The sequence below is a fragment of the Salmo salar genome, chromosome ssa02 (genome assembly GCF_905237065.1).
Source record: "Salmo salar chromosome ssa02, Ssal_v3.1, whole genome shotgun sequence".
Taxonomy (NCBI): Eukaryota; Metazoa; Chordata; class Actinopteri; order Salmoniformes; family Salmonidae; genus Salmo; species Salmo salar.
The window spans coordinates 61,952,354-61,975,925 of record NC_059443.1 but is presented as its reverse complement, the minus strand read 5'-3'; the positions used below and the strand labels follow the sequence as shown (position 1 = coordinate 61,975,925).

Here is a 23,572-nt window from a genome sequence, read left to right as displayed (position 1 = left end):
GACCAGAAGCATCTTTCAGCACTGACAACTCCATTAAGGAAGTAGAAGAGAGGAGGGGGAGACAGTCTGCTGGCTACAATGTTAGCCCTGACTACTGGTTACTGGCAGGCACACACACCACACACACACCCTGTACTGGTACCTGGCAGTCACCCACCACAGCAGTGAACCATGCTCCATTGGTTCACTGCCAAACATAGAGTTAGGCTGCCCTCTGCCGGTTATAACGTCAAATTAACACATGTCATTTATCAAGTACTCTTCGAAACACAGAACTAAAATCTGTCCATGAGGGATTATTGAAATGGTAGCCTATTATCAAATAAAAGTGAAGTCCTACAGTCTATAAAGGTTCGTTTCATAGGATACTAAGTAAGGCAATGCAATCTAGCAAACAATTACTATTTTCCACATGCTCAACATTTTAAGACTAATTCCAGTAGCCTACTTAAAACATTGTCACTACACCCATAACAGACCACATTATGTGACAGTGATCCTTCGGTCCAACACATGCAGTAGCCTCCAGCATAAAGAAATAAAGAACACTTGTGTTTACTGCAACCATCGCGAATTAGCAGCATCTGGCTATATCAAAACAACTGGATCATATTCATGGGACAGCATTGACCAACCTTAAAGAACTCAGTAGCCTACAACAGGTGTTCTGCGGTACGTGAGAAGACTCATGAGACCATAGGCTTCGTGGTCAAATGCACATGAGGGGGTACCTGAGGGGTATTCTGGGGCAGAGCTAAATTAAATTGGTGGTACAGTAACAGAAAAAGGTTGGGAACCATTGGATTACAGTTTACATCTCAACGTCATACGCAAGAAGATGCGCTCATTGCGCCGTTGTTGTCATTGCGTAGCATCATGGATGGACTGCCTTTGCCTTCTTGGCTTGTTGTGTTGCACATCAGCGCAGCGCCACCTCGAGGCGAAGGAAGAGAAGCGCTCGAGGACCAGGGCTGGGCAGGCAGCAGGCTCCCTCACTGTATGTCACTGCACCGTGCATCAAAAGATTTACAGGATACAAATCGGATGCTGAATACTCCGTACCTGACAAAGGGTGAGTGAGATGCATGTTTTATTACTCCGCCGTATCTGACCACACCCAGACAATGCATTTGCCCGCGACCTGCCTTACAGAAAAAAAGGCCCGCAAAATGAAAATTCTAGGCTATTTGTGTCCGAGGGTACCAGGCTATTTCGTCCATAACGGTACAGCCCAGAGAACACATCAAATTGGCGACCTAAACAACACGTGACGGGTTATTATTGTAAACCTTTCAAATTAACCTGTATGTGTAATTCGGTGTTACGCGTTGCCCTAAATGGCACTCGTAATACCACATATGTAAGCTATCGATTATGATAAAGATGTCATATAAGCTTTTAACCGCAAAAGGTTACCGACCAGACTGAAAAACAGCAGCATCAGTTGCCATACATCAATATGGTGTCTAGTACACCCAAAACAGCCTATGTTAATAAAACAAATAATGATTATTGGACACATGGTAAATGTAATAATAAGGAAGTGAACGGTCGCTAACGCAGGGTTGGTTGTTTTTTATGCTCAGGCAGGGCCATCTACTGTAGCTTCCAGGGAGAAATGATGAGCTGTCATTTACGATATAGCTCTGTAATTGAGAGAAGGAGGGAGAACGAGAGAGAGACGGCAACGAAACCAATGCAAAAACGTCGGGCACAATTGCGAGACCGAGGCCGCATAGAGGGTTAACCAATCCAATTCCACAATGGAGAATCAGGACTGTCTGGTCGCATTCACATATGAACCATCAACACTCAATCGGGGCCTAGATATGACAAGGTGCCTGATTAGATTAAATCTCGCTAAATCACTTTTCCACTGATGGGGCATCGTGAGTCAGCATGGCCTACCAGTAGCATACCCCTTCAAGCATTGCCTATGGAGGCCTGTGTCACTGCAAACTGAATGGTAGGCTAGTTAGGCCATATAGTCTTAGTGTGTTTTTATGTAGGCTACTGTAGGCCTATATATATATATATATATATATATAGGAATTATGGCCAAAAAATGAGCACCAGATGGTATGTTTCTTCTGAGCGGAAATGAGATGACTCTTTGTCAGTGTGTGGGTGTGTGTCCATCTCTCCCTCTCTGTCTACCTGCTGTGATCTCTGTGCCTGTCCTGAGTCATACTCATGTTATACAGTATCTTCATGTCTTTCAGGTTGTCTGTCTGGTCTATCTAAGCCATCTGATCAACTATCCAACAGTTATCGTCGTTGTTTAGATCCTGTATGTTAGCCTGTATCACAACCTGCTGTAACACACTATATCCATCATCACTGAATGGCCACTCTCAGTTCAGTGACATTGGTTCAGTGAGACTTTGGTTTGGTGACCCGGCAACACTCAGTAATTAAATTTGGCCGTTATGCAGGATGTCAAACAGTCTGACGTATTATCTCATTTCTTCTGGAATGGTTGCAATGTAGTCTATTCTAAGGCCGTATTGTTAGCAACAAGGTCCAGTCATACCAGCAGGTCAGTGTGCTGGGCATTTTGTTTAAAGAAACCTCTTTTCTGAGTTTAGGTGTGACAAAGTTGTTAACTTTATCCCTGTTTGTTTTTAGGTTCTTATCCATTCTCTTCATTCGACTTTGTCGAAAATAGTTTGAATGTCGTGACAATAATACATTATAATAATAGGCCTACACTTCATTGGTAGAGAGATTTTTATTTACAGACAAAAATCACAAAGCTCTTTACATTGTGAGCAACCATATAAAATGTTTTAATAAAAAGGGTAATGATTGTGTTCCCTCCATTTACAGTTGGCTGTTATGACTGGTTGTTCTAACTAACTGATACTGACCGTGGGCTCTATTCAATCTGTATTGCTGAAGTGTTACAGATTGCATGATAGAAATGTAACGGTCATTTCCCATTGAGCCGAGATATGTAGCGGTTACCGTGAATGCAGTCTCCGCTAACGCGGGAACATTGCCTTTAAACATTCATTCACGCTGTACCGTTGAACTTCCGCCATACTGATTGAATGGAGCCCCTTGTCTTCTTACACAGGGTGTCATAGGGGTTAAAGGTGAGCAGGTGTGGCAGTGGGCGTGGCAGAGATGAGTGTCTCTTCCTGGTTCCTGGTGAGTGGCGGGGGCATGAGGCACCGCCTCCCCTGGGAGATGATCTTTGTTGGTCGAGACGACTGTGAACTCATGTTACAGGTAAATCATATTTAGTATTGTAGCGAGTCTAGAACGGAACTCCAACCCGGGTACTGGAGAATGTCAGTCCAACACTGTAGCTGTTATGCCTAAACTGTACTACCACTGCTAATGTTATGGAGGTGGGTCGATGTACCACTCCGGCATGATGAGTAACCTGAAGACGTGCGGTAGCTCCCAGAGCTGATCTCTAGGCTTTAGCTCCGCGGGCTCACACAGTCTTGTCAAGAGACCTGGGTTCGAATCTAGTGGGTCACACTACTGCAGGTGACTGATGGACCAAATGTAATCTATGTAATCTGGATTATAAAGAGATTAGCAGGATTATATTGATTGACTGGATTATTGTGTCTTTAGTCCCGCAGTGTGGACAAACAGCATGCCGTTATCAACTATGAGCCAACCACGGACGAACATAAAGTCAAGGACCTGGGAAGCCTGAATGGGGTAAGTAAGATTTTAATAAATATGATTATGAAATGATTCATGTGCTTCATAAACTGTTCTAAACTGCTAATAATGATATTCCTTTCCTTCCAGACATTTGTGAATGATGTCAGAATACAGGAGCAGGTGTATATCACTTTGAAAATTGACGACAAGTTGAGGTTTGGATATGATATCCTGTCATGGTGACATTTATTCTTTGAAGTTTAGCCTACAGTAGTTAATTGAAATTTCATCAATACATAATGAATGAGAGCGACAAAAAAAAGGACTTCAAGACCAGAGTACGGGTATATAAAACTGTAAAATAATAACTCTTAATATACTGCCTGAAAAATCATCTAACCTTTCAAACTTACTGCTGTGACTAATGCATAATAGATTAGCATATCTGTTTCTTGACTGTACGTCGCTCTGAATAAGAATGTAGGCCGTTAAATGACTAAAATGTTAAATATCTGTGCTATCTCCTGTAAAGAGCTAAGCCTGTGCTGTACAATCACCTTTCCTTAACCTGTCTCACATACCAACCTGTTCACTGTGGTGCGAGGAGAGCTCCATGTCCCCGAGGAAGCACTAAAGGTTGGTTGGACAGTAGGCTTAAGAAATAGCTAGTTCTCTTTCTGTGTTTCTTATCATCCTATCTCCTCGCCTTTTTCTCAACCATATTGGAGGAGAGGTTCCAAGGTCCCTCCCCTCTGACTTTCTTCTGTAATCCATTTTGAGAAGGAGGTGAGGAGAGAGGATGCGAGGACTCGAGGAAATATGAATTGAGAAAGAGCCCCAGTAAAATATGCTTACAAAGTATTATGAAAGAAAAGCCCTGAGAAATGCCTTTTTCTACTACGTCGGTTGATGCATGTTTAATGGAGATTATGTTCAGTCAAGAATGGCGGCGGTTTCTGCTGCATGTAGCAAAACCTCACTGCTTTGTTCGAATGACAAAAACATACTTTATGAGGAACTTGAAGATACATTGTTCAGTTAGGTCTGTCTGAATCCTAACTTGAGTTCTACATGCATAAATGACTCAGATTTTGCGTGAATCGTGAACTGATGCCAATTGAGATTTGCACAACAACAAAAAATTCTATGCTTATAACCAAGACCGTGACTACTGTATAATTTCACTGATGCAAGGATAGATTGTCCCATGTATGTTAGTGCAAACATAGAAGAGCTCCTTATTAAACTGACCCATATAATCATACCTCTAACTGTGTGAGCTCATCTCCTCTCTGTGTTGTCCTGTGTCTTCGTCTATCAGCACGAGAAGTTTAATAGTCAGCTCCTGCTGCAGACGGTAAAGCCTCCAGAAGCTGTTCCGGAACCATCCAGACCTGCAGTAGAGGTCAAGGCTGCAGCCCAGGGTGGTTCCGAGGGTGGATCCGACGGGGCGGTGGCAGTGGGTAGTAAACCCCCTGAGACCAGCAGAGAGGAGGTCGGGGGTGACAAGCTGACAGGTGAGAGGGTCTGCACTCCGCATGGACCTTGGAGGGTGACGCAGGTGACAGGATTAGGTTAACAGAGATGACAGGACTAGATAACAGAGGTGACAGGATTTTGGCGATGCCATACACCCACACAGTCTGTGCTGTGACAACCGTGTGTCCTGTATTTTTAGTTTCCTACGCTAGGCTGTCACCTAAATGTGATTCTAAAGTGTTCTGACTTGGAGACAAATTTGGAGGTCAAACTGTTCTGCCGCAATGTCTTTTGGGGACTTGTGTGGGTACAAAGTGCTAGTTCGAGTTTGCAGAGGTCGTTGTTTGTTTCTCAGGGGACATTGCGGTAGACCAGTGGTTCTCAAACTTTTTATAGTCCCGTACCCCTTCAAACATTCAACCTCCAGCTGCGTACCCCGTCTAGCACCAGGGTCAGCGCACTCTCAAATGTTGTTTTTTGCCATCGTTGAAAGCCTGCAACACAAACACACACTATACGATACATTTATTAAACATAAGAATGAGTGTGAGTTTTTGTCACAAGTGGGAAATGACAAAGAGCTGTTATAGGACCAGGGCACAAATAATATAATAATAATCAATCATTTTGCTCTTTATTTAACCATTTTACATATAAAACCTTATTTGTTCATAGATAATTGTGAATAACTCACCACAGGTTAATGAGAAGGGTGTGCTTGAAAGGATGCACATAACTCTGCAATGTTGGGTTGTTTTGGAGAGAGTCTCAGTCTTAAATCATTTTCCGCACAGTCTGTGCCTGTATTTAGTTTTCATACTAGTGAGGGTCGAGAATCCACTCTCACATAGGTACGTGGTTGCAAAGGGCATCAGTGTCTTAACAGTGCAATTTGCCAAGGCAGGATACTCTGAGCGCAGCCCAATCCAGAAATCTGTCGGTGGCTTCTGATTAAATTTAATTTTCACTTGTTGCAATTTCGATGAGGCTCTCTTGTTTAGATATCAGTAAGTGGACTGGAGGCAGGGTAAGAAAGGGATAACAAATCCAGTTGTTTGTGTCATCCGTTTCAGGAATGTACCTGCGTAATTGCGCACCCAGCTCACTCAGGTGCTTTGCTATATCACATTTGACATTTGTCCGTAAATTTGAGTTAATTTGCACCAAAAAAATCATACAATGATGGAAAGACCTGTGTGTTGTCCTTGTTAATGCAGACAGAGAAGAGCTCCAACTTCTTAATCATAGCCTCAATTTTGTCCTGCACATTGAATATAGTTGCGGAGAATCCCTGTAATCCTAGATTCAGATCATTCAGGCGAGAAAAAACATCACCCAGATAGGCCAGTCGCGTGAGAAACTCGTCATCATGCAAGTGGTCAGACAAGTGAAAATTATGGTTAGTAAAGAAAACTTTAAGCTCGTCTCTCAATTAAAAAATACATGTCAATACTTTGCCCCTTGATAACCAGTGCACTTCTATATGTTGTAAAAGCGTTACATGGTCGCTGCCCATATCATTGCATAGTGCAGAAAATACACGAGAGTTCAGGGGCCTTGCTTTAACAAAGTTAACCATTTTCACTGTAGTGTCCAAAACGTATTTCAAGCTGTTAGGCATTCCCTTGGCAGCAAGAGCCTCTCGGTGGATACTGCAGTGTACCCAAGTGGCGTCGAGAGCAACTGCTTGCAAGCTTCGTTACCACTCCACTATGTCTCCCTGTGTTGATGATTAGTTATTTGAGAAGGAGACCAAGTCAAGACGTTGGACCGGGTGATTCAGTTTATAGTAAGGCAGTTTATTAGGAGACAAAGATATTTGGCAAAGCGTGCACGGACTCCTTCGTTTAGCTCATAGGGAACTAGCAGAAGAGAGCCCCGAAACATAGTGTACATCCAATTTATACAATGAAATAACAGTGTGTTGACGTTGAGTCTAGTAGGTCCGCTCTCCTGACTGGTCGATGAGTGGAGGGACGGTCCATTCTCCAGGTGGTGTCGACTTCCCATTGGCCCTTGGCAGTGTCCTTTGTCCTCGGAGTCCAACACACCTAAGTGTGTGTGTGTGTGTGTGTATTTCTGGTAATTCGTGTCTGGGTGCTTGCGATATTCATGGAATGTTGTTCTTTACACCAGTGGTCAGTTCGTGTGGCTAGGGCTTAAGTCAGCCATCTGTCTCTGGGTGTGGTCGTGATTGGTATCAGTTGGTCGCTCAATATGTCTCTGGAATTTTGTTGTGTGCTGTTGTGAAACATGTTGTGCAAATGCCCTCCTTATATATCATTAGGTAAAACGTTAGATTATCTTTATTACACCTGTTATGGCTTTTGCGCCGTCATTACAGATACCAAAACATCTTGACCACCAAATTCCATTTGATGTCACAAAGCTCTCCAGTACTTTAAAAATATCCTCTCCTGTTGTCCTGGTTTCCAGTGGTTTGCAGAAGAGGATGTCTTCCTTAATTGACCCCCCATAAACGTAACGGACATATACCAGCTGTGCCTGGCCCGCCACGTCTGTTGACTCATCCAGCTGTAACGCATAGAATTCACTGGCATGTATGCGAAGCAGTAATTGTTTCAAAACATATCTTGCCATGTCACTGATGCATCGTGAAATAGTGTTGTTTGATGAAGACATTGTCTCTATAGTTTTTTTGGCCTTTTCCCCCAGCATTGTCCAAGCCATATCCTCGGCAGCAGGAAGAATTAAGTCCCCCACAATAGTATGGGGCTTGCCTGTCCTAGCCACTCGGTAGCTCACCATATAAGACGCTTCTAGCCCCTTCTTATTAATGGTATCTGTGGCTTTTATACACGTCTTACTACTCAAATGTCGTTTTAATTCTCGCTCAAAAAACTCCTGTGGCTTATTTTTCAAATTGGCATGTTTTGTTTCTAAATGTCTGCGCAAGAGTGAAAGTTTCATCAAGTTGTGAGATAGTACTTTTGCACATATAACACACTGTGGCTGAGGAAAGGCACTACTCCCAATATAAATGAACCCCAAATCAATGTAGTTCTCATCATATTTGCGCCTCTTAGATGGTCCAACGTCCCTGTCTGTTGTTCGGTGCTTTCCCGGGTAAGGAGGCAGTAGCTCTTCGGCTGCGTCAGATTCACAACTGTCAGTGTCCATGCTAGCTGGGATAACAACAAATGTATATTGGATGTGCTCGTGGAAGCAGAACAACTTGTGTCGTTGACAGGTGCAGGTGTAGTACTGCTAGTAGTAGCAGTACTACCAGTAGAGCTGGTATGTATCTCTATGGATGCGGGCCTAACTTTTTTAAACCATTTATCAATTTTCGAGCAAACGGAATGAGTGGCAGCTATGTTTGACTACATACGGTCCGTTAATGGAATTCCCGCGAGAAAGTAACGGTTAATGTGATTGGATGTTAATTATTTGACTAGGCTACCTGTATTTGACATTGTGTTGTTATTTCACTGAACACTATTTTTGGCAGTGAAACGAGGCTACTCAGGTGAGAAGAAAACCTCACCCAAATGTATAGCCCCGTTGGAAAATATAAATGGACTGTTTGAAAATGTGAAGAATCATTTTTTTTAAATAAAAAAAATATATATACATTTTTATTTGGCATACTCCCGAAGGCAATGCGTGTGGGAATACCTGCGGAAGACAAACTAGGAGGTTAAACTTGCTCTGTCACAATAGCCTTTTGGAGAACTGTGAGGAAACACAATTTCAGTTCAAAACAAAATCCATGTCTTTCTCACTGACCTTGTGGAGGGTGTCGTTTCTTTCCCAGGGGACATTGCAGTACTAAAAAGGGGCACCCCTCTGTACGGCCAGCCTTCCTGGTGGGGGGACGGGGACGCAGACGATGAGAACTCTGGGAAGCAGGATGGGACGACAACTGACAGGAAGCAGGAGAGATCTGAGTCAGGTAGATGCTGTCTAGCCTGGAATACAGACTGAAGTTAGCTGTGTTTCACTTTGTCTGTCTGCCTGCCTGCCTGCCTGCCTGCCTGTCTGTCTGTCTGTCTGTCTGTCTGTCTGTCTGTCTGTCTGTCTGTCTGTCTGTCTGTCTGTCTGTCTGTCTGTCTGTCTGTCTGTCTGTCTGCCTGTTTATACATAAAAAACCCTACCAGATAACATTAGACATTTGCTTTTCTGGTAGCATATGACAGCAATTGAATCTCAAAGTCTACGTCCTTGTATTACGCCATCTTGATATCTGCTTGAAACGACAGATGGTAAAGACCCCAAGGAGACAACAGCCGAGGCCCAGGAGAATGGCCTGTACACCTCAGGCCAGGAGCCCAGTTACTTCGAGATCCCCTCCTATACCAACGAACCCCCCTCCCAAGACACGGATGGCGCCACCGCCACTAACCCCGCCTCCGGTCCTGAAGTCATCCCCCAGGGCCACGCCTCCTTCACCATCAAGTTTGACCTGCAGGCGTCCAATAAGGTGACGGTTAAGGACCGGGTGGCGAAGGTGGCGCCGGAGGTGAGGCCACGGCCCCCAAAGAAGGGCGCGGGAGAGGAGCTGAGCGCCCTGCAAACGGCCATGGTGGCGGCGGAGGTGAAAGTAGCTGATTGGCTGGCCCAGAACGAGATCCCATTGGCCCGTACGGAGTCGGTTGACAGAGTGGCGGAGGACGACGGGGAGAGCGTGAAGAGCGATGTGCCGGTTCAGCTGAAGAGTCTTAAAGGTAAGACCAACCTACCAATCACCATAAGAATAGAATTGAGATTTTTCCGTCGGCAAGTCCTCTTGCCATTACATTACATAGCACTACACAGTTATTACACTATGAGACAGTTTCCCAAACACAGATTAAGATTAGTCCTTGATTTGAAAGCATGCTCAATGGATAATCTCCATCGAAAGCGCTTCATAGTCAAGGACTATGCTTAATCGGTGTCTGGGAAACCAACCCAATAGGTTCATAGGATTATAACTGCACACACCAAACGTCCAACCCCCTTCTCTCTCGTTTCAGGTAGTAAACACGAGGACGGTACCCAGAGCGACTCGGAGAACGCAGCCGCGCTGGGAGAGCAACGCTGGGCCGCCCTCGAGGACCACTCCAGGGGGCTGTGGGGCGGCCGACTAGAGGGGTCAGGGGTCAAGATACGAGAGGGGCGCGCCAACGTCCCAGAGGGACTCTTTGCCGAGGAAGATAGCCCAGCCCGACGACACAGATCCTCAGCTTCCAAAATGGCACCCATCGGAGGAGAGTTAAGAGAGAGAGAGAGGACCAAGGATTCAGTTCCTTACCACCGCGACCAACACCAACCGATAGGACTTGGGGAGGGGTTTCAGAATCGCCATGGAGATGACTATAGCGACCGGGGGACCTATACCATAGAGATAGAGAACGAAGATAACCAAGAGGAGGAGGCCAGGAGAATGATTGACAAGGTGGGGATGGTAAATAACTATTTTACACAGTCATGAGTCCCATAATTGGTGTATTATTGTCAAGGGCATAGCCTCGTATTTACTGCAAGTGATACAGTGCAAGTGCACTAAGCCCACATTATGTTGATCTCTTGATTGATTGTTTGGTTGAATGTTTATTGAAGTCCATGTTCTGGCCCAGGTATTTGGTGTGGAGGACTACCAGTCTCTGTCCAGGGTGGGGGGCTATCCTGACATCCAGAGAGAGAGACTGACCACTCAGAGACCAGGCTCAGGAGACAGAGGCAAGCCTGGACGTATCGAACCAGAGGTAACAGCATTTCTGTCTGTCTACACAGAGACTCTCCATTGCAGAGGAGTGAAGGAGTTCAACTCTAAGCCAGACACTACTGTAGATTTGCTATATTTATACTCCAAGATTAAGGCAGACTTCACACGTAAAGAAAGCTTTCAGTTTGATGTCATTCCTTGTGGAAAGAATACGATTTTTTATAAAGAAAAGATATGCTCTCAAAAGTGCGGTTTTGTTTGAAGTAGTCCTAAGCATTTTACCTGTAAATAATAGATGTGTACATGCCACTGTGACACTCTGACTAGTAGAATGTGTCCTTGTCTTCCCTGTGCTCTAGTCTCTCCCCTTTATGTTGGGGACTGGGTGTTGTTCAATTTAAGTTTCTCCCCTGTTTGTCCTCCAGTCTCTCCCAGAGGAGCTGGTTGTGGGTGGTCCCAGGTGGGTCTCCCAATGGGCTACTCTGGCAGCCAGCCACATCAGAACTGATCCTGAGGGCTCTGGAGCTGAGTCCCATGTCCACTACCACACTGAGGACAGAGGTACTACTGCTGGTTTTAGACCTGTTTTGAAATTGAAGTGATTTGCTCTTTTTCAGTTGTTTTTAATTTATTAGTCATACCACTTATTTCAGTATAAAGTCAAAAATAACTAGAATAAAGAAAAGAGTGTTGGGTATTTATATCGCCAATATATGAGAGTTAGTTAGACACAATAGATATTATTGTGTAGAAATGATTATGATTTTTTTTAATACCCTGTCTCTCTATAGCTGAGATCAGTGAGTCCAGTCACTCTGCCTCCATGGCCTCCTCCAGCTATACAGAGCGCAAGAGGAGAACCCTGCCCCAGCTCCCCTCCACAAAGGAGGCAACCCCAGGGGGGAGGAGATCCCCTGGTCCAGCTCATCGCCCCTCCGATGTGGGGGAGAAACAGGACACTGAGCTCCAGGAGAAGGAGAACCAGGAGATGGGGAGAGTAGGGAGGACCAAGCCTGGTGGTGGAGGTGGTGGGGGTAGCCAGGCTGGTAGTGTGGGTGGAAGCACCAGAGGAAGTCCAAAAAAAGGCTCTCCAGCTAAGAACCAAGATGCGGGAAGCCGGAAAGAAACTGTGTTGGCGAAACTGCCTCCTCGGCCAGTGAGTAGTGGGGGGAAGAGACTGGAGGAGGCACGGAGGAGGAAGAAGGAGATGGAGGAGAAGGCTAAAGAAAGGGAGAGTGTTGGGAAACCGCTTCTTAGACAAGAGAGCTTTACGGTGGAGAGACCCAGCACCAACGTCCCCCAGGAGCTCATCCCACGGATTGACACGCAAACTGGGGCACGAATACTGACAAAGGAGGGCAGGGTGGATAGTACCACCCGGCAGAAGGACTCAGAGGCGGTGGGTGCATTTCTGGAGACAACGGTATCAGACCTGGGTGAACCAATTAGCCAGTCCATCGAGGGGTCTTTGTCGCCCGAGTCGGATGTGGACACCACCAGCACCGTTAGCCAGGCAGCGGGCATCGGAGGGCGGAAGGTGGTCCACCAGAAGAGACGTACCCTAGCGGCCCAACAGAAAGAGAGGGAGAAGACGGTGCTGAGTTCCTCCACCAAGGGGCCTACCAGAGCCAGAGATACCCAGGATAGGAAACCCAAATCCAGACCGTCTGGAGGACAAGGGACCCGCCAAGCTGGTCGTGCCTGGACCTCCCTGGACCTAACAGATGACGACGTCAACTCCAACTCCCTCCTCTCCGACTCCCAACCCTCCATACATGAGGTTAGCTCCCACAGTTCCCACGCCAGAACCCAAGCCGGAAGCACCAGAGTGGAGGCTAGCACCAAGGCTAGCCGGGCTAAAAACACCCAGGCGTCCAGCACCACCACGAACACCCTCAGTAAACCTACCACCACCTTGCCCAAGGTGCGGCCCACCCGGGCCTCGATACTCAGACGTGCCCGTTTGGGGGACTCCTCCGATACCGAACCAGCCGACATGGACCGGATGTCCGTAGCCTCCGAGGCTAGCACCGCTAGCTCCAGGTCCGCGGCTCCCGGACCAGGGATCCGGAGAGGCCTGTCCCGCATTGAGGCCCTGGCCCAGCCCAGGAAGCCCAGGATGGGATCTCCGTCTGCCCAGAGTGACTCAGAGGCCACGGGGGGCCGTAGCCGGGGGATAGGGGCTCGTAGCATTGCTACCAACTACGCCGTCCGACAGGGACTCAGAGGAGTCAGCAACATGGGAGGGATAATACCCAGGGCCAGGGCTAACAGCGCCTCCAAACTACCTGACAAGTCTAAGGGCTACATCACCCCCACAGGTAACATACTGTACTGTCTGATACAGAAGTAGTGTTTCTGAGTGACTGTTCTCTAGTAACTTATCCACCGCAATGTTTGATTTTGTATCATGTTTGTGCTATAGTCTTTTTGTAGGTTCTGTCATAATTGAGCATCTTTATGTACATTTATATGTATGAGTAAAATCTCTTCTCTATGGACAGTTATGTGTATCTAGTAGTGGTAAAGCTCTCAATCACTACTACTGCTACTGACAAAACATATTCTCTTGACTCCAGCTGGTGGCCGGTGGCGCCGGATGCCCATGGACTACGCCTCCACCTCTGAGGACGAGTTCGGCTCCAACCGCCACCCGTCCAAGCACAGCGGTCCCGCCCGGCAGTTTGCGTCGCCGCGGCTGACCCAGCTGGGTGGCTCCGCCCCTGCCACGCCCAGTCCGGGGGGCATAGCGGCTCTGAGGCAGCAGTCAGCAGGCAGAGAACAGGAGGAGTACATGAAGGACTGGACCACTCACAGTGAAGAGATCGCCAGGTATGGAGGAGCAGTCTGTACTGTACATATACAGAGATACTGTAGGGTCAATTCCATAGTGGAGCAATCTCACTAGGCCTATACAATATAATACGCACAATAATACACAATAGAAGTAAAATCAAGGGTATTTAACTGATTCATTTCCTGTATGTTGACAGGATCAGTCAGGACCTAGCCAAAGACCTGGCCATGCTGGCCAGGGAGATCCATGACGTGGCCGGAGAGATCGACTCAGTCAGCCCAGCCGCTAGTGCTGCCACTGACCCAGGAGCCATGGTACTACACATCCCACGATGCAATAAATCCCACTTTATGTAGCTGTTGACATCAGTCATGACTTCCCCAAAAGTCTGAGCTACCTGTACATATCAGGGCCCATGCCTTCCCTGTAGCTCAGTTGGTAGAGCATGGTGTTTACAACGCATGGTGTTTGCAACGCCAGGGTTGTGGGTTCGATTCCCACGGGGGGCCAGTACGGGAAAGAAAAAAAAAAATGTATGAAATGTAAGTTGCTCTGGATAAGAGCGTCTGCTAAATGACTAAAATGTAAATGTAAAATATTCATAAAGCGTCTCAGAGTAGGAGTGCTGATCTAGGAATATGATCAAAATTCTAAAAACTGAGCCTAGATCACTACTCCTATCAGAAGCTACATAAATACGGGCCCTGAAGCCTGCTCCTTGTGAATATTGTGGATTTACAGTACCAGTCAAACGTTTGGACATCTACTCATTCCAGGGTTTTTCTTTATTTGTACTATTTTCTACGTTGTAGAATAATAGTGAAGACATCAAAACTATAAAATAACACATATGGAATCATATAGTAATCAAAAAAGTGTTAAACAAATCAAAATATATTTTAGATTTTAGATTCTTCAAAGTAGCCACCCTTTGCCTTGATGATAGCTTTGCACACTCTTGGCATTCTCTCAACCAGCTTCACCTGGAATGCTTTTCCAACAGTCTTGAAGGAGTTCCGCCATATGCTGAGCACTTGTTGGCTGCTTTTCCTTCACTCTGTGGTCCAACTCAACACTAACCATCTCAATTGGGTTGACGTCAGGTGATTGTGGAGGCCAGGTAATCTGATGCAGCACTCCATCACCCTTCTTCTTGGTCAAATAGCACTTTCCCAGCCTGGAGGTGTTTTTGGGTCATTGTCCTGTTGAAAAACAAATGATAATCCCACTAAGCGCAAACCAGATGGGATGGCGTGTATTAGTCATGCTGGTTGTGTGCCTTGAATTCTAAATAAATAACAGTGTCACCAGCAAAGCACCCACACACCTCCTCCTCCATGCTTCATGGTGGGAACTACACACGCGGAGATCATTCGTTCACCTACTCTGCGTCTCACAAAGACACGGCGGTTGGAACCAAAAATCTCAAATTTGGACTCATCAGACCAAAGGACAGATTTCCACCGGTCTAATGTCCATTGCTCGTGTTTCTTGGCCCAAGCAAGTCTCTTATTATTGGTGTCCTTTAGTAGTGGTTTCTTTGCAGCAATTCGACCATGAAGGCCTGATTCACACAATCTCCTCTGAACAGTTCATGTTGAGATGTGTCTGTTACTTGAACTCTGTGAAACATTTATTTGGGCTGCAATCTGAGGTGCAGTTAACTCCAATGAACTTATCCTCTGCAGCAGAGGTAACTTTGGGTCTTTATTTCCTGTGGCAGTCCTCATGAGAGCCAGTTTCATCATAGCGCTTGATGGTTTTTGCAACTGCACTTGAAGAAACTTTCAAAGTTCTTGAAATTTTCCGCATTGACTGACCTTCATGTCTTAAAATAATGATGGACTGTCATTTCTCTTTGCTTATTTGAGCTGTTCTTGCCATAATATGGACTTGGTCTTTTACCAAATAGGGCTATCTTCTGTATACCACCCCTACCTTGTCACAACAACTGATTGGCTCAAACACATTTAGAAGGAAAGAAATTCCACAAATTAACTTTTAACAAGGCACACCTGTTAACTGAAATGTATTCCAGGTTAATACCTCATGAAGCTGGTTGAGAGAATGCCAAGCGTGTGTAATGAACACTTTGGGAGACAGAGAGCTGCTTTCAAGCGCAGGGCGCAGCAGGTGTTTAATGTAAAGTACCAAAGGAGGAGGCAGGTAGCTGGGTCCAGGGGCAGGCAGAAGGTCATACACAGGGGGTCCAAAAAGGCAACAGTACAGGCAGGGAAAAGGCTAGTAACATTGTCTGGGAGATCAGATAATAGGTTGATAACAGGAAATCCGATAGGCTAAAGTACAGGCAGGGAATAGGCAAAAGGTGTCGTTAGTGAGCCAGGCAACAACTATCATACTGTCACGGTTGTCGTCGGGAATGGAGGACCAAAAAAACGCAGCAGGAATGTGGATGCTCATCTTGATTTATTTTAAAATGAAGTGAACACCAAAATAACAAACAACGAAGAACTCACGAAAAACAAAACAGTCTTGTCAGGCTCACAGGCAAAACAAGAAACAATCTCCCACAAACACTAAACCAAACATATACCCATATATAGGACTCTCAATCAGAGGCAACGAGAAAGCACCTGCCTCCAATTGAGAGTCCAACCCCCCATTAACCTAAACATAGAAATACAACTAACTAGACTAAACATAGAAATACATTAACATAGAACAGTGCCCAAAAACCCCGGAATACATGAATCAAATACCCTTCTACAAAAACACCACCCCGAACCACATAAAACAAATACCCTCTGCCACGTCCTGACCAAACTACAATAACAAATAACCCTTATACTGGTCAGGACGTGACACATACACAGGATGCTTAAATTACAGGCAAACCAGAGCTCCAACTAGAAGTGTGTCACAAAACAAACAATACCTCACAATGATGGGGTGCAAAGAACTGAACTAAATAGTGTGTGATAATGACATACAGGTGTGTGAACAGGTGATCAGAATTCAGGTGATTGGGATCTGGAGAGTGAGCTGCGTTCAGGGGATCAATGTGTTTGAGAGTGTGAGCTGGAAAGTGGGTTGGAAAATGAGCCGCGTTCAGGGGATCTACGTGTTTGAGAGTGTGAGTTGGAAGCAGACGTTAGCGAGTGTGCAAAGCTGTCGTCAAGGCAAAGGGTGGCTACTTTGAAGAATCTCAAATATATTTGGATTTGTTTAACCTGTTGGGCATAGGGGGCAGTATTTGCACGGCCGGATAAAAAAACATACCCGATTTAATCTGGTTACTACTCCTGCCCAGTAACTAGAATATGCATATAATTATTGGCTTTGGATAGAAAACACCCAAAAGTTTCTAAAACTGTTTGAATGGTGTCTGTGAGTATAACAGAACTCATATGGCAGGCAAAAACCTGAGAAGATTCCTTACAGGGAGTGCCCTGTCTGACCATTCCTTGAGCTTCTTGCCTCTGTTTATTGAAGACTGAGGATCTTTGCTGTAACGTGACACTTCCTACGGCTCCCATAGGCTCTCAGAAGGCGGGAAAAAGCTGAATGATGTAATTCCAGCCCCAGGCTGAAACACATTAGCGCTTTTGGCAAGTGGCCGATCAGAGGACAATGGGCTTAGGCGCGTGCACGAGTCGACCCCATGCTTTATTTTCTTTCGTCTTTTTACCTAAACGCAGATTCCCGGTCGGAATATTATCGCTTTTTTACGAGAAAAATGGCATAAAAATTGATTTTAAACAGTGGTTGACATGCTTCGAAGTACGGTAATGGAATATTTAGAAATTTTTGTCACGAAATGCGTCGTGCTCGTCACCCTTCTTTACCATTCGGATAGTGTCTTGAACGCACGAACAAAACGCCGCTATTTGGATATAACAATGGATTATTTGGGACCAAACCAACATTTGTTATTGAAGTAGAAGTCCTGGGAGTGCATTCTGACGAAGAACACCAAAGGTAATAACATTTTTCTTATAATAAATCTGAGTTTGGTGAGTGCTAAACTTGCTGGGTGTCTAAATAGCTAGCCCTGTGATGCCGGGCTATCTACTCAGAATATTGCAAAATGTGCTTTCACCGAAAAGCTATTTTAAAATCGGACATATCGAGTGCATAGAGGAGTTCTGTATCTATAATTCTTAAAATAATTGTTATGCTTTTTGTGAATGTTTATCGTGAGTAATTTAGTAAATGTTTAGTAAATTCACCGGAAGTTTGCGGGGTGTATGCTAGTTCTGAACGTCACATGCTAATGTAAAAAGCTGTTTTTTGATATAAATATGAACTTCATTGAACAAAACATGCATGTATTGTATAACATAATGTCCTAGGTGTGTCATCTGATGAAGATCATCAAAGGTTAGTGCTGCATTTAGCTGTGGTTTGGGTTTATGTGACATTATATGCTAGCTTGAAAAATGGGTGTCTGATTATTTCTGGCTGGGTACTCTGCTGACATAATCTAATGTTTTGCTTTCGTTGTAAAGCCTTTTTGAAATCGGACAGTGTGGTTAGATTAACGAGAGTCTTGTCTTTAAAATGTTGTAAAATAGTCATATGTTTGAGAAATTGAAGTAATAGCATTTCTAAGGTATTTGAATAACGCGCCACAGGATTCCACTGGCTGTTACGTAGGTGGGATGATTTCGTCCCGCCAACCCTAGAGAGGTTAACACTTTTTTGGTTACTACATGATTCCATATGTGTTGTTTCATAGTTTTGATGTCTTCACTATTATTCTACAATGTAGAAAAGAGTAAAAATAAAGAAAAACCTTGGAATGAGTAGATGTGTCCAAACTTTTGACTGGTACTCTATATATCAGAAAACAAATTACTTTGTATTGGTTGCTTTGCCCAGTTGGAGGAGCGAGTTTTTGACGATGGCTTGGATCTGGGAAGCGGCCCATCTACAGAGAACATTCTGGGTAATAACATCCGCCCCGTGGAGCTCCGGCCACGCAACTCAAACAGACAGGGTCCCCGCGCCATTCGCCGCCAGACCTGGAACAGAGAGGACGTGAGTTGTTGCCGCTTGGAATCCAAACTAAAAATATAAATAATTGAAAGTATTTGATTGTACTCTGGTTTAGCCTGGTTTCTAGTCTGGTTCAGCTTGTCTTTATCCAATGTGTGTTTATAATGACAATGGCAACATTACCAGTTTGAGATAAAGAAGTTTGAAAAACAGTCGTTAGAGAGAGACAAAACACAGCCAATAAACCAAAAGGACTTGATGTCAGGGTGAATTGACCCTATCCCATCAGAAACATACTGTATTATTGATGAAACAGTGTGTAACTTGAAAAGTTATTAATATTCCAATTAGGCACATTTGAGCAGTCTTGATATAACATTTTGAACAGAAATACAATGGTTCATTGAATCAGTCTAAAACATTGCACATACACTGCTACCATCTAGTGGCCAAAATGTTAATTGCGCCTGGGCTGGAATAAATTTTTGATGGCCTTTCTCTTGAATTTCAAAGATGATGTAACAAAAAAAGGTTGTTTTTTTCTTTGTATTTTCTTTTACCAGATCTAATGTGTTATATTCTCCTACATTCATTTCACATTTCCACTAACTTCAAAGTGTTTCCTTTCAAATGGTACCAAGAATATGCATATCCTTGCTTCAGGGCCTGAGCTACAGGCAGTTAGATTTGGGTATGTCATTTTAGGCAAAAATTGGAAAAAAAAGGTCCGGTCCTTAATATCACAATTATTACTATATTAATGATGGATGATGCTGGTTTCTGGGAGATTTGTGCAAAAAGAAGCTATTGTATATCTAATATCCTCATGGTTTTGTGACTGCATATAGCCTTGGTATCCCTGCCTGTCCTAGTTATTATGCTATTTTAGGTGTTTACTGAAGCACCTCTTACATAAGACCTCCTCTTTTCCTTGTTGTTTCCCCTCAGGCGGTGTTGGACAGTTTACTATTAGCATCTGTGACCCAGCTCTCTGCACGGATACGCCATTCTGTGGACAAAACAGCAGGCAAAATCAGGTAGGCATCACCTTTCATCACGACTCATTCAAAGAAAAGGAATGTGAAATAATGAATTCCCTGATTTTGATGATGAAGTGCTTTATGAGTTGCAAGAAAACACAAGCAGTGTGAAATAATAGGCTAGCGTTTGATTTTGAAGTCATTTCATTCTGAATACATGCAGCTACATGCTGTGCTTTGAACTGGATCAAATCCGGTTAACGACAAGGAAGAATCAGTAGTGTTGTATAAGATATGATGGATTGTATCCTAGAAAATACGGTATCCTAATTTGCATATTATGAATGGCACTTCATAAAGGTTAAGATGACAACTTGAATCATCCATCCTCACTTTTTAAACATCAGAAACCAATTTCATGTCCCCCCTCAACCCATTTCACACAAATTAAATCACTCAACGTGATCATAGAACAGATATTTATTTTCAATTTATTTTTGAAAACTTCTCCAGGATATTATTCAAAGATAAGGACCGGAAATGGGACGAGATTGAGAATAAACTCCAAGCCGAGCATGACTCTCTACTCCTCCAGACTTCCAGCACGGTAAGGTGCCAGACCCCTACTGTCCTGACCTCACACCTTGCCTCTTGCTGTACCACCCAGCAGCTGGGATAAATGACTACAGAGGGCAGGTGGACCTAGTTTCAAGTTCAGGTTTCAAGTTTTATTAGTCGTAGGTACGGGATACACATAGTATACACCGTCCAACCAAATGTGTACTGGCAGGTTCCTTCTGGACGGTGCAACCACAATAAAACGTAATAAAAAATAATAATAGGAACATAAAGTTAATGGTTCAGTAGAATAGAATAAACATTTTAGCATAAGTATAATAAAGGAAGGCACAATTTATAGTCCAATATTTACACGTGTTTTGGGGGAATGGGGGTTGGGGGGCAAGTGTTTACATTGTGCAGTATTTAGAAATAATAATAACATTCTGGTAGCGACAGTTGTGATGTGTGTGTAGCATGAATGTATATGTGTCTGTGTGGGTGTGTGAATGCTTGCGTCAGTGAGTGCATGTGTGCTAAGGTATGGAGAATCAGAGCAGGTGGTCAGTCCAGTTCAAGTGTTCAGCAGTCTGATGGCTTGTCGAAAGAAACTGCTCTGAGCCTGTTGGTATCAGACCTCATGCTCCAATAACGTCTGCCCAACGGTAAGGGAGAGAACAGCTCGTGGCTGGGGTTTGTGGAGTCCTTGATGATGCTGTGGGCCTTCCTCAGTCACCGTTTCGAGTAGATGTCCTGGATGGGTGGGAGCACGGTCCCAGTGATGTACTGGGCCATCTTCACCACCCGCTGGAGGGCCTTGCGGTCATAGACGGAGCAATTCCCGTACCAGGCCGTGATGCAACCGGTCAGGACGCTCTCAATGGTGCAAGAGAAGTGCCTGGTAAAAATCTAAACACAAACCAGAGAGTGCTTATTTGGGGTGATGATGCAACAAAACTTTGGGACGGTAAATAATTGATGACTTCTACCACCATCTGGGTAGCTCGGAGTAGTTTTAAAGGCCGTCATTGGCTGATGGTGCTGTTGCATTAATCATGTCTGTTAAGCCTGACAAACACCCAGATGTAGTAGGACGACCTAAACAGAAGGTGGTAAGGGGGTGAGGTAAGGACGTGTTTCTCAAACCTGCCCCCCGGTCTGCACAGTCACATTTGTTTAATTGAGAAGTGAGTTGGCATCACTTTCTGAATCAAGATAATAAGTCACTTCCTCTCAATTCTGAAAGTATAAGTTATGATGTTTCTTGATTGTAATAAAGTATTTTAATATCCACTTTAATTGATGAGGTTTGACTCCCCCCCCTCTCTCTCTTTCTCTCTTTTCTCTCCCCCTCTCTCTCCCCTCTCTCTCTCTCTCCCTCCGTCTCCCTCCCTCCCCCCCTCTCTCTCTTTCTCTCTTTTCTCTCCCCCTCTCTCTCCCCCTCTCTCTCTCTCTCCCTCCGTCTCCCTCCCTCCCTCTCTCTCTCTCCCTCCCTCCCTCTGTCTTTCTCTCTCTCCCTCCCTCCCTCTCTTGCCTCTCTCTCACTCTCTCATTCCCTATCTTTCTCTCTCTCCGAGAGTATAACATAACATTCGACAACAGTATCAAACATCACATCAGAATCAAGTGTCACTCTCGGGTGAACGGCGATAATATGTCCATCCTGGGATTTGAACCGACAGCCTTTCAGTCCCACCTCCCTATATCAGCGATCCCTCCTCACTGTCCTCCCGTATTAAAAAGTGTCTCAGAGTAGGAGAGCTGATCTAGGATCAGGTCTCTCATGTTCATATAATTGTATTAATTATGATCTAAAAGGCTAAACTGATCCTATATCAGAACTTCCATTCAAGCTGGAGGAGAGGAGCAGTTTGATTAGTCAAAGGACTTGACTTATAGTCAGTTGTCGTGGGTGGTCCAAAAAATACTGCCTTGCTCAGGAACAAGGTTGTAAATTCAGACTGAACACAGTGGCTGGCCTTAGGCTACCTCTCAGTGATGTGTCTGTTCACTAGAGTCCAAATGGAGGGGATGATTATGCCACGTTTTAATTGCTTCAACTTTTCCCAGTAGATAGGAGGAAGGTAACAAGGGTCAATCTGATGTTGTTGTTGTATAAGGAAGGTAACAGGTGAGGACGTCAGTGTCTTATCGTGAACGGTATCCCTTCTTCAATTCCATAAACAATTGTTGTGTTTTTTGTTGTTGACCTTTTTGTTTGTTGTGTGGTTGTTTACCAGGAGATCACCACCGTCCTCCAGGATCTGAAGAGAGTGGAGAGACAGTTACTAGGTATGAGTCCTGAGACAGTCATACATGATTTGATTTCAGCTGTATATAGTACAAGTCATAGAGATATACAGTTAGCATCTGCATAGAGCATCTATATTCATACGTATTTCATCATATCAATCATCACATTTTATATCAATAAATCTTCCATTCTCTGATTGATTGATTGTTTGCTTGCTTGATTGACTGATTGACAGACCTCCTTTTTGACTGACTGATTGACAGACCTTCTCTTTGACTGACGGACATCCTCTTTGACTGACTGATTAACAGACCTTCTCCTCTTTGATTGACTGATTGACAGACCTTCTCCTCTTTGACTGACTGATTGACAGACCTTTCTCCTCTTTGACTGACTGATTTACAGACCTTCTCCTCTTTGACTGACTGATAGACAGACCACCTCTTTCATTGACTTAGACCTTCTCCTCTTTCCTCCACAGTGATTGATGTGATGGTGGATCCGGACGGCACCCTGGATGCCCTGACCAGCCTGGGACTGACCAGCCCTCTGACCGACCTGCAGAGGGTCAGTCCTGGGGCAGCGGGGCCCTCCGCTGCCGGTCACCCCCCTGGAGGTAGTAGTGGAGAAGGCCCTTCTAGCAGCACCCTGTCGGCCCCCAGCGGTGGACCCTCCTCGGGGGCCTCAGGCACCTCTACCCAGGTGGCAGAGAGAGACCTGGGACTCCATGTGAATAATAATCTGCCCTCTAGTGGTGGAGAACAGAACTGTGTGGTTCATAAATGAGGAGGATACTGGATCAAGAACACACAACTAAAGTACAACTACCTAAACACTTGCTTGGAGGGGCCCTGATTGAGGCTCACTACTAGGGAGGATGGTAAAAGACTTGGAGAGATGGGATTCCCACTGGGCACAGATGTCAATTCAATATCTCTTCCACATTGTTTCAACGTCATTTCATTGAAAAGACGTGGAAGCGATGTTGACTCAACTAGTGTACGCCCAGTGGGTTGACATTTCCTTCAATGTCTGGACAAACCTCCTGGACATCAGACCTGACCAAAAGAGAAGTGAAGAAACACTGTTAATCTTTGTCTATGACATACCAATCCATTTGTTCATATGAATTGGAGCCAACAGTGAGCTTGTTCTGTAGCTATAACATGTGTATAGAAAGGTTGTGAAAGGATGATGTACTGTCAATACAATCTCTGTACCAGTACATGTCCTACAGTCCGTCATCA

At 44.8% G+C, this 23,572-nt stretch overlaps 1 protein-coding gene and 1 non-coding gene across 2 annotated transcripts; both read left to right on the top strand.

Moving 5' to 3' along the window:
• The first annotated feature begins 926 nt into the window (after positions 1-926).
• Positions 927-23,550, top strand: LOC106588807 (centrosomal protein of 170 kDa). Its single transcript, XM_014178268.2, has 19 exons — positions 927-1,072; positions 3,080-3,234; positions 3,592-3,681; positions 3,775-3,853; positions 4,205-4,263; positions 4,949-5,144; positions 8,885-9,022; positions 9,330-9,794; positions 10,086-10,507; positions 10,689-10,817; positions 11,203-11,338; positions 11,569-13,098; positions 13,357-13,609; positions 13,771-13,888; positions 18,417-18,575; positions 19,482-19,570; positions 20,027-20,120; positions 22,312-22,363; positions 22,807-23,550. The coding sequence occupies exons 2-19, from the start codon at positions 3,130-3,132 to the stop codon at positions 23,109-23,111; spliced, it is 4,419 nt and encodes a 1,472-aa protein (XP_014033743.1). The 5' UTR covers positions 927-1,072; positions 3,080-3,129; the 3' UTR covers positions 23,112-23,550.
• trnav-uac (transfer RNA valine (anticodon UAC)) lies at positions 13,992-14,083 on the top strand. Its single transcript is given in 2 exon segments — positions 13,992-14,031; positions 14,048-14,083. It is a non-coding gene; the product is annotated as a tRNA-Val (tRNA).
• Positions 23,551-23,572: the final 22 nt, after the last annotated feature.

Coding starts and splice junctions, on each gene's coding strand:
- LOC106588807 (XM_014178268.2), top strand. CDS start 3,130: ATGAGTGTCTCTTCCTGGTTCCTGGTGAGTGGCGGGGGCATGAGGCAC. Junction 13,099..13,356: donor GGGCTACATCACCCCCACAG/GTAACATACTGT, acceptor TCTTGACTCCAG/CTGGTGGCCGGTGGCGCCGG. Junction 20,121..22,311: donor TCCTCCAGACTTCCAGCACG/GTAAGGTGCCAG, acceptor GTTGTTTACCAG/GAGATCACCACCGTCCTCCA.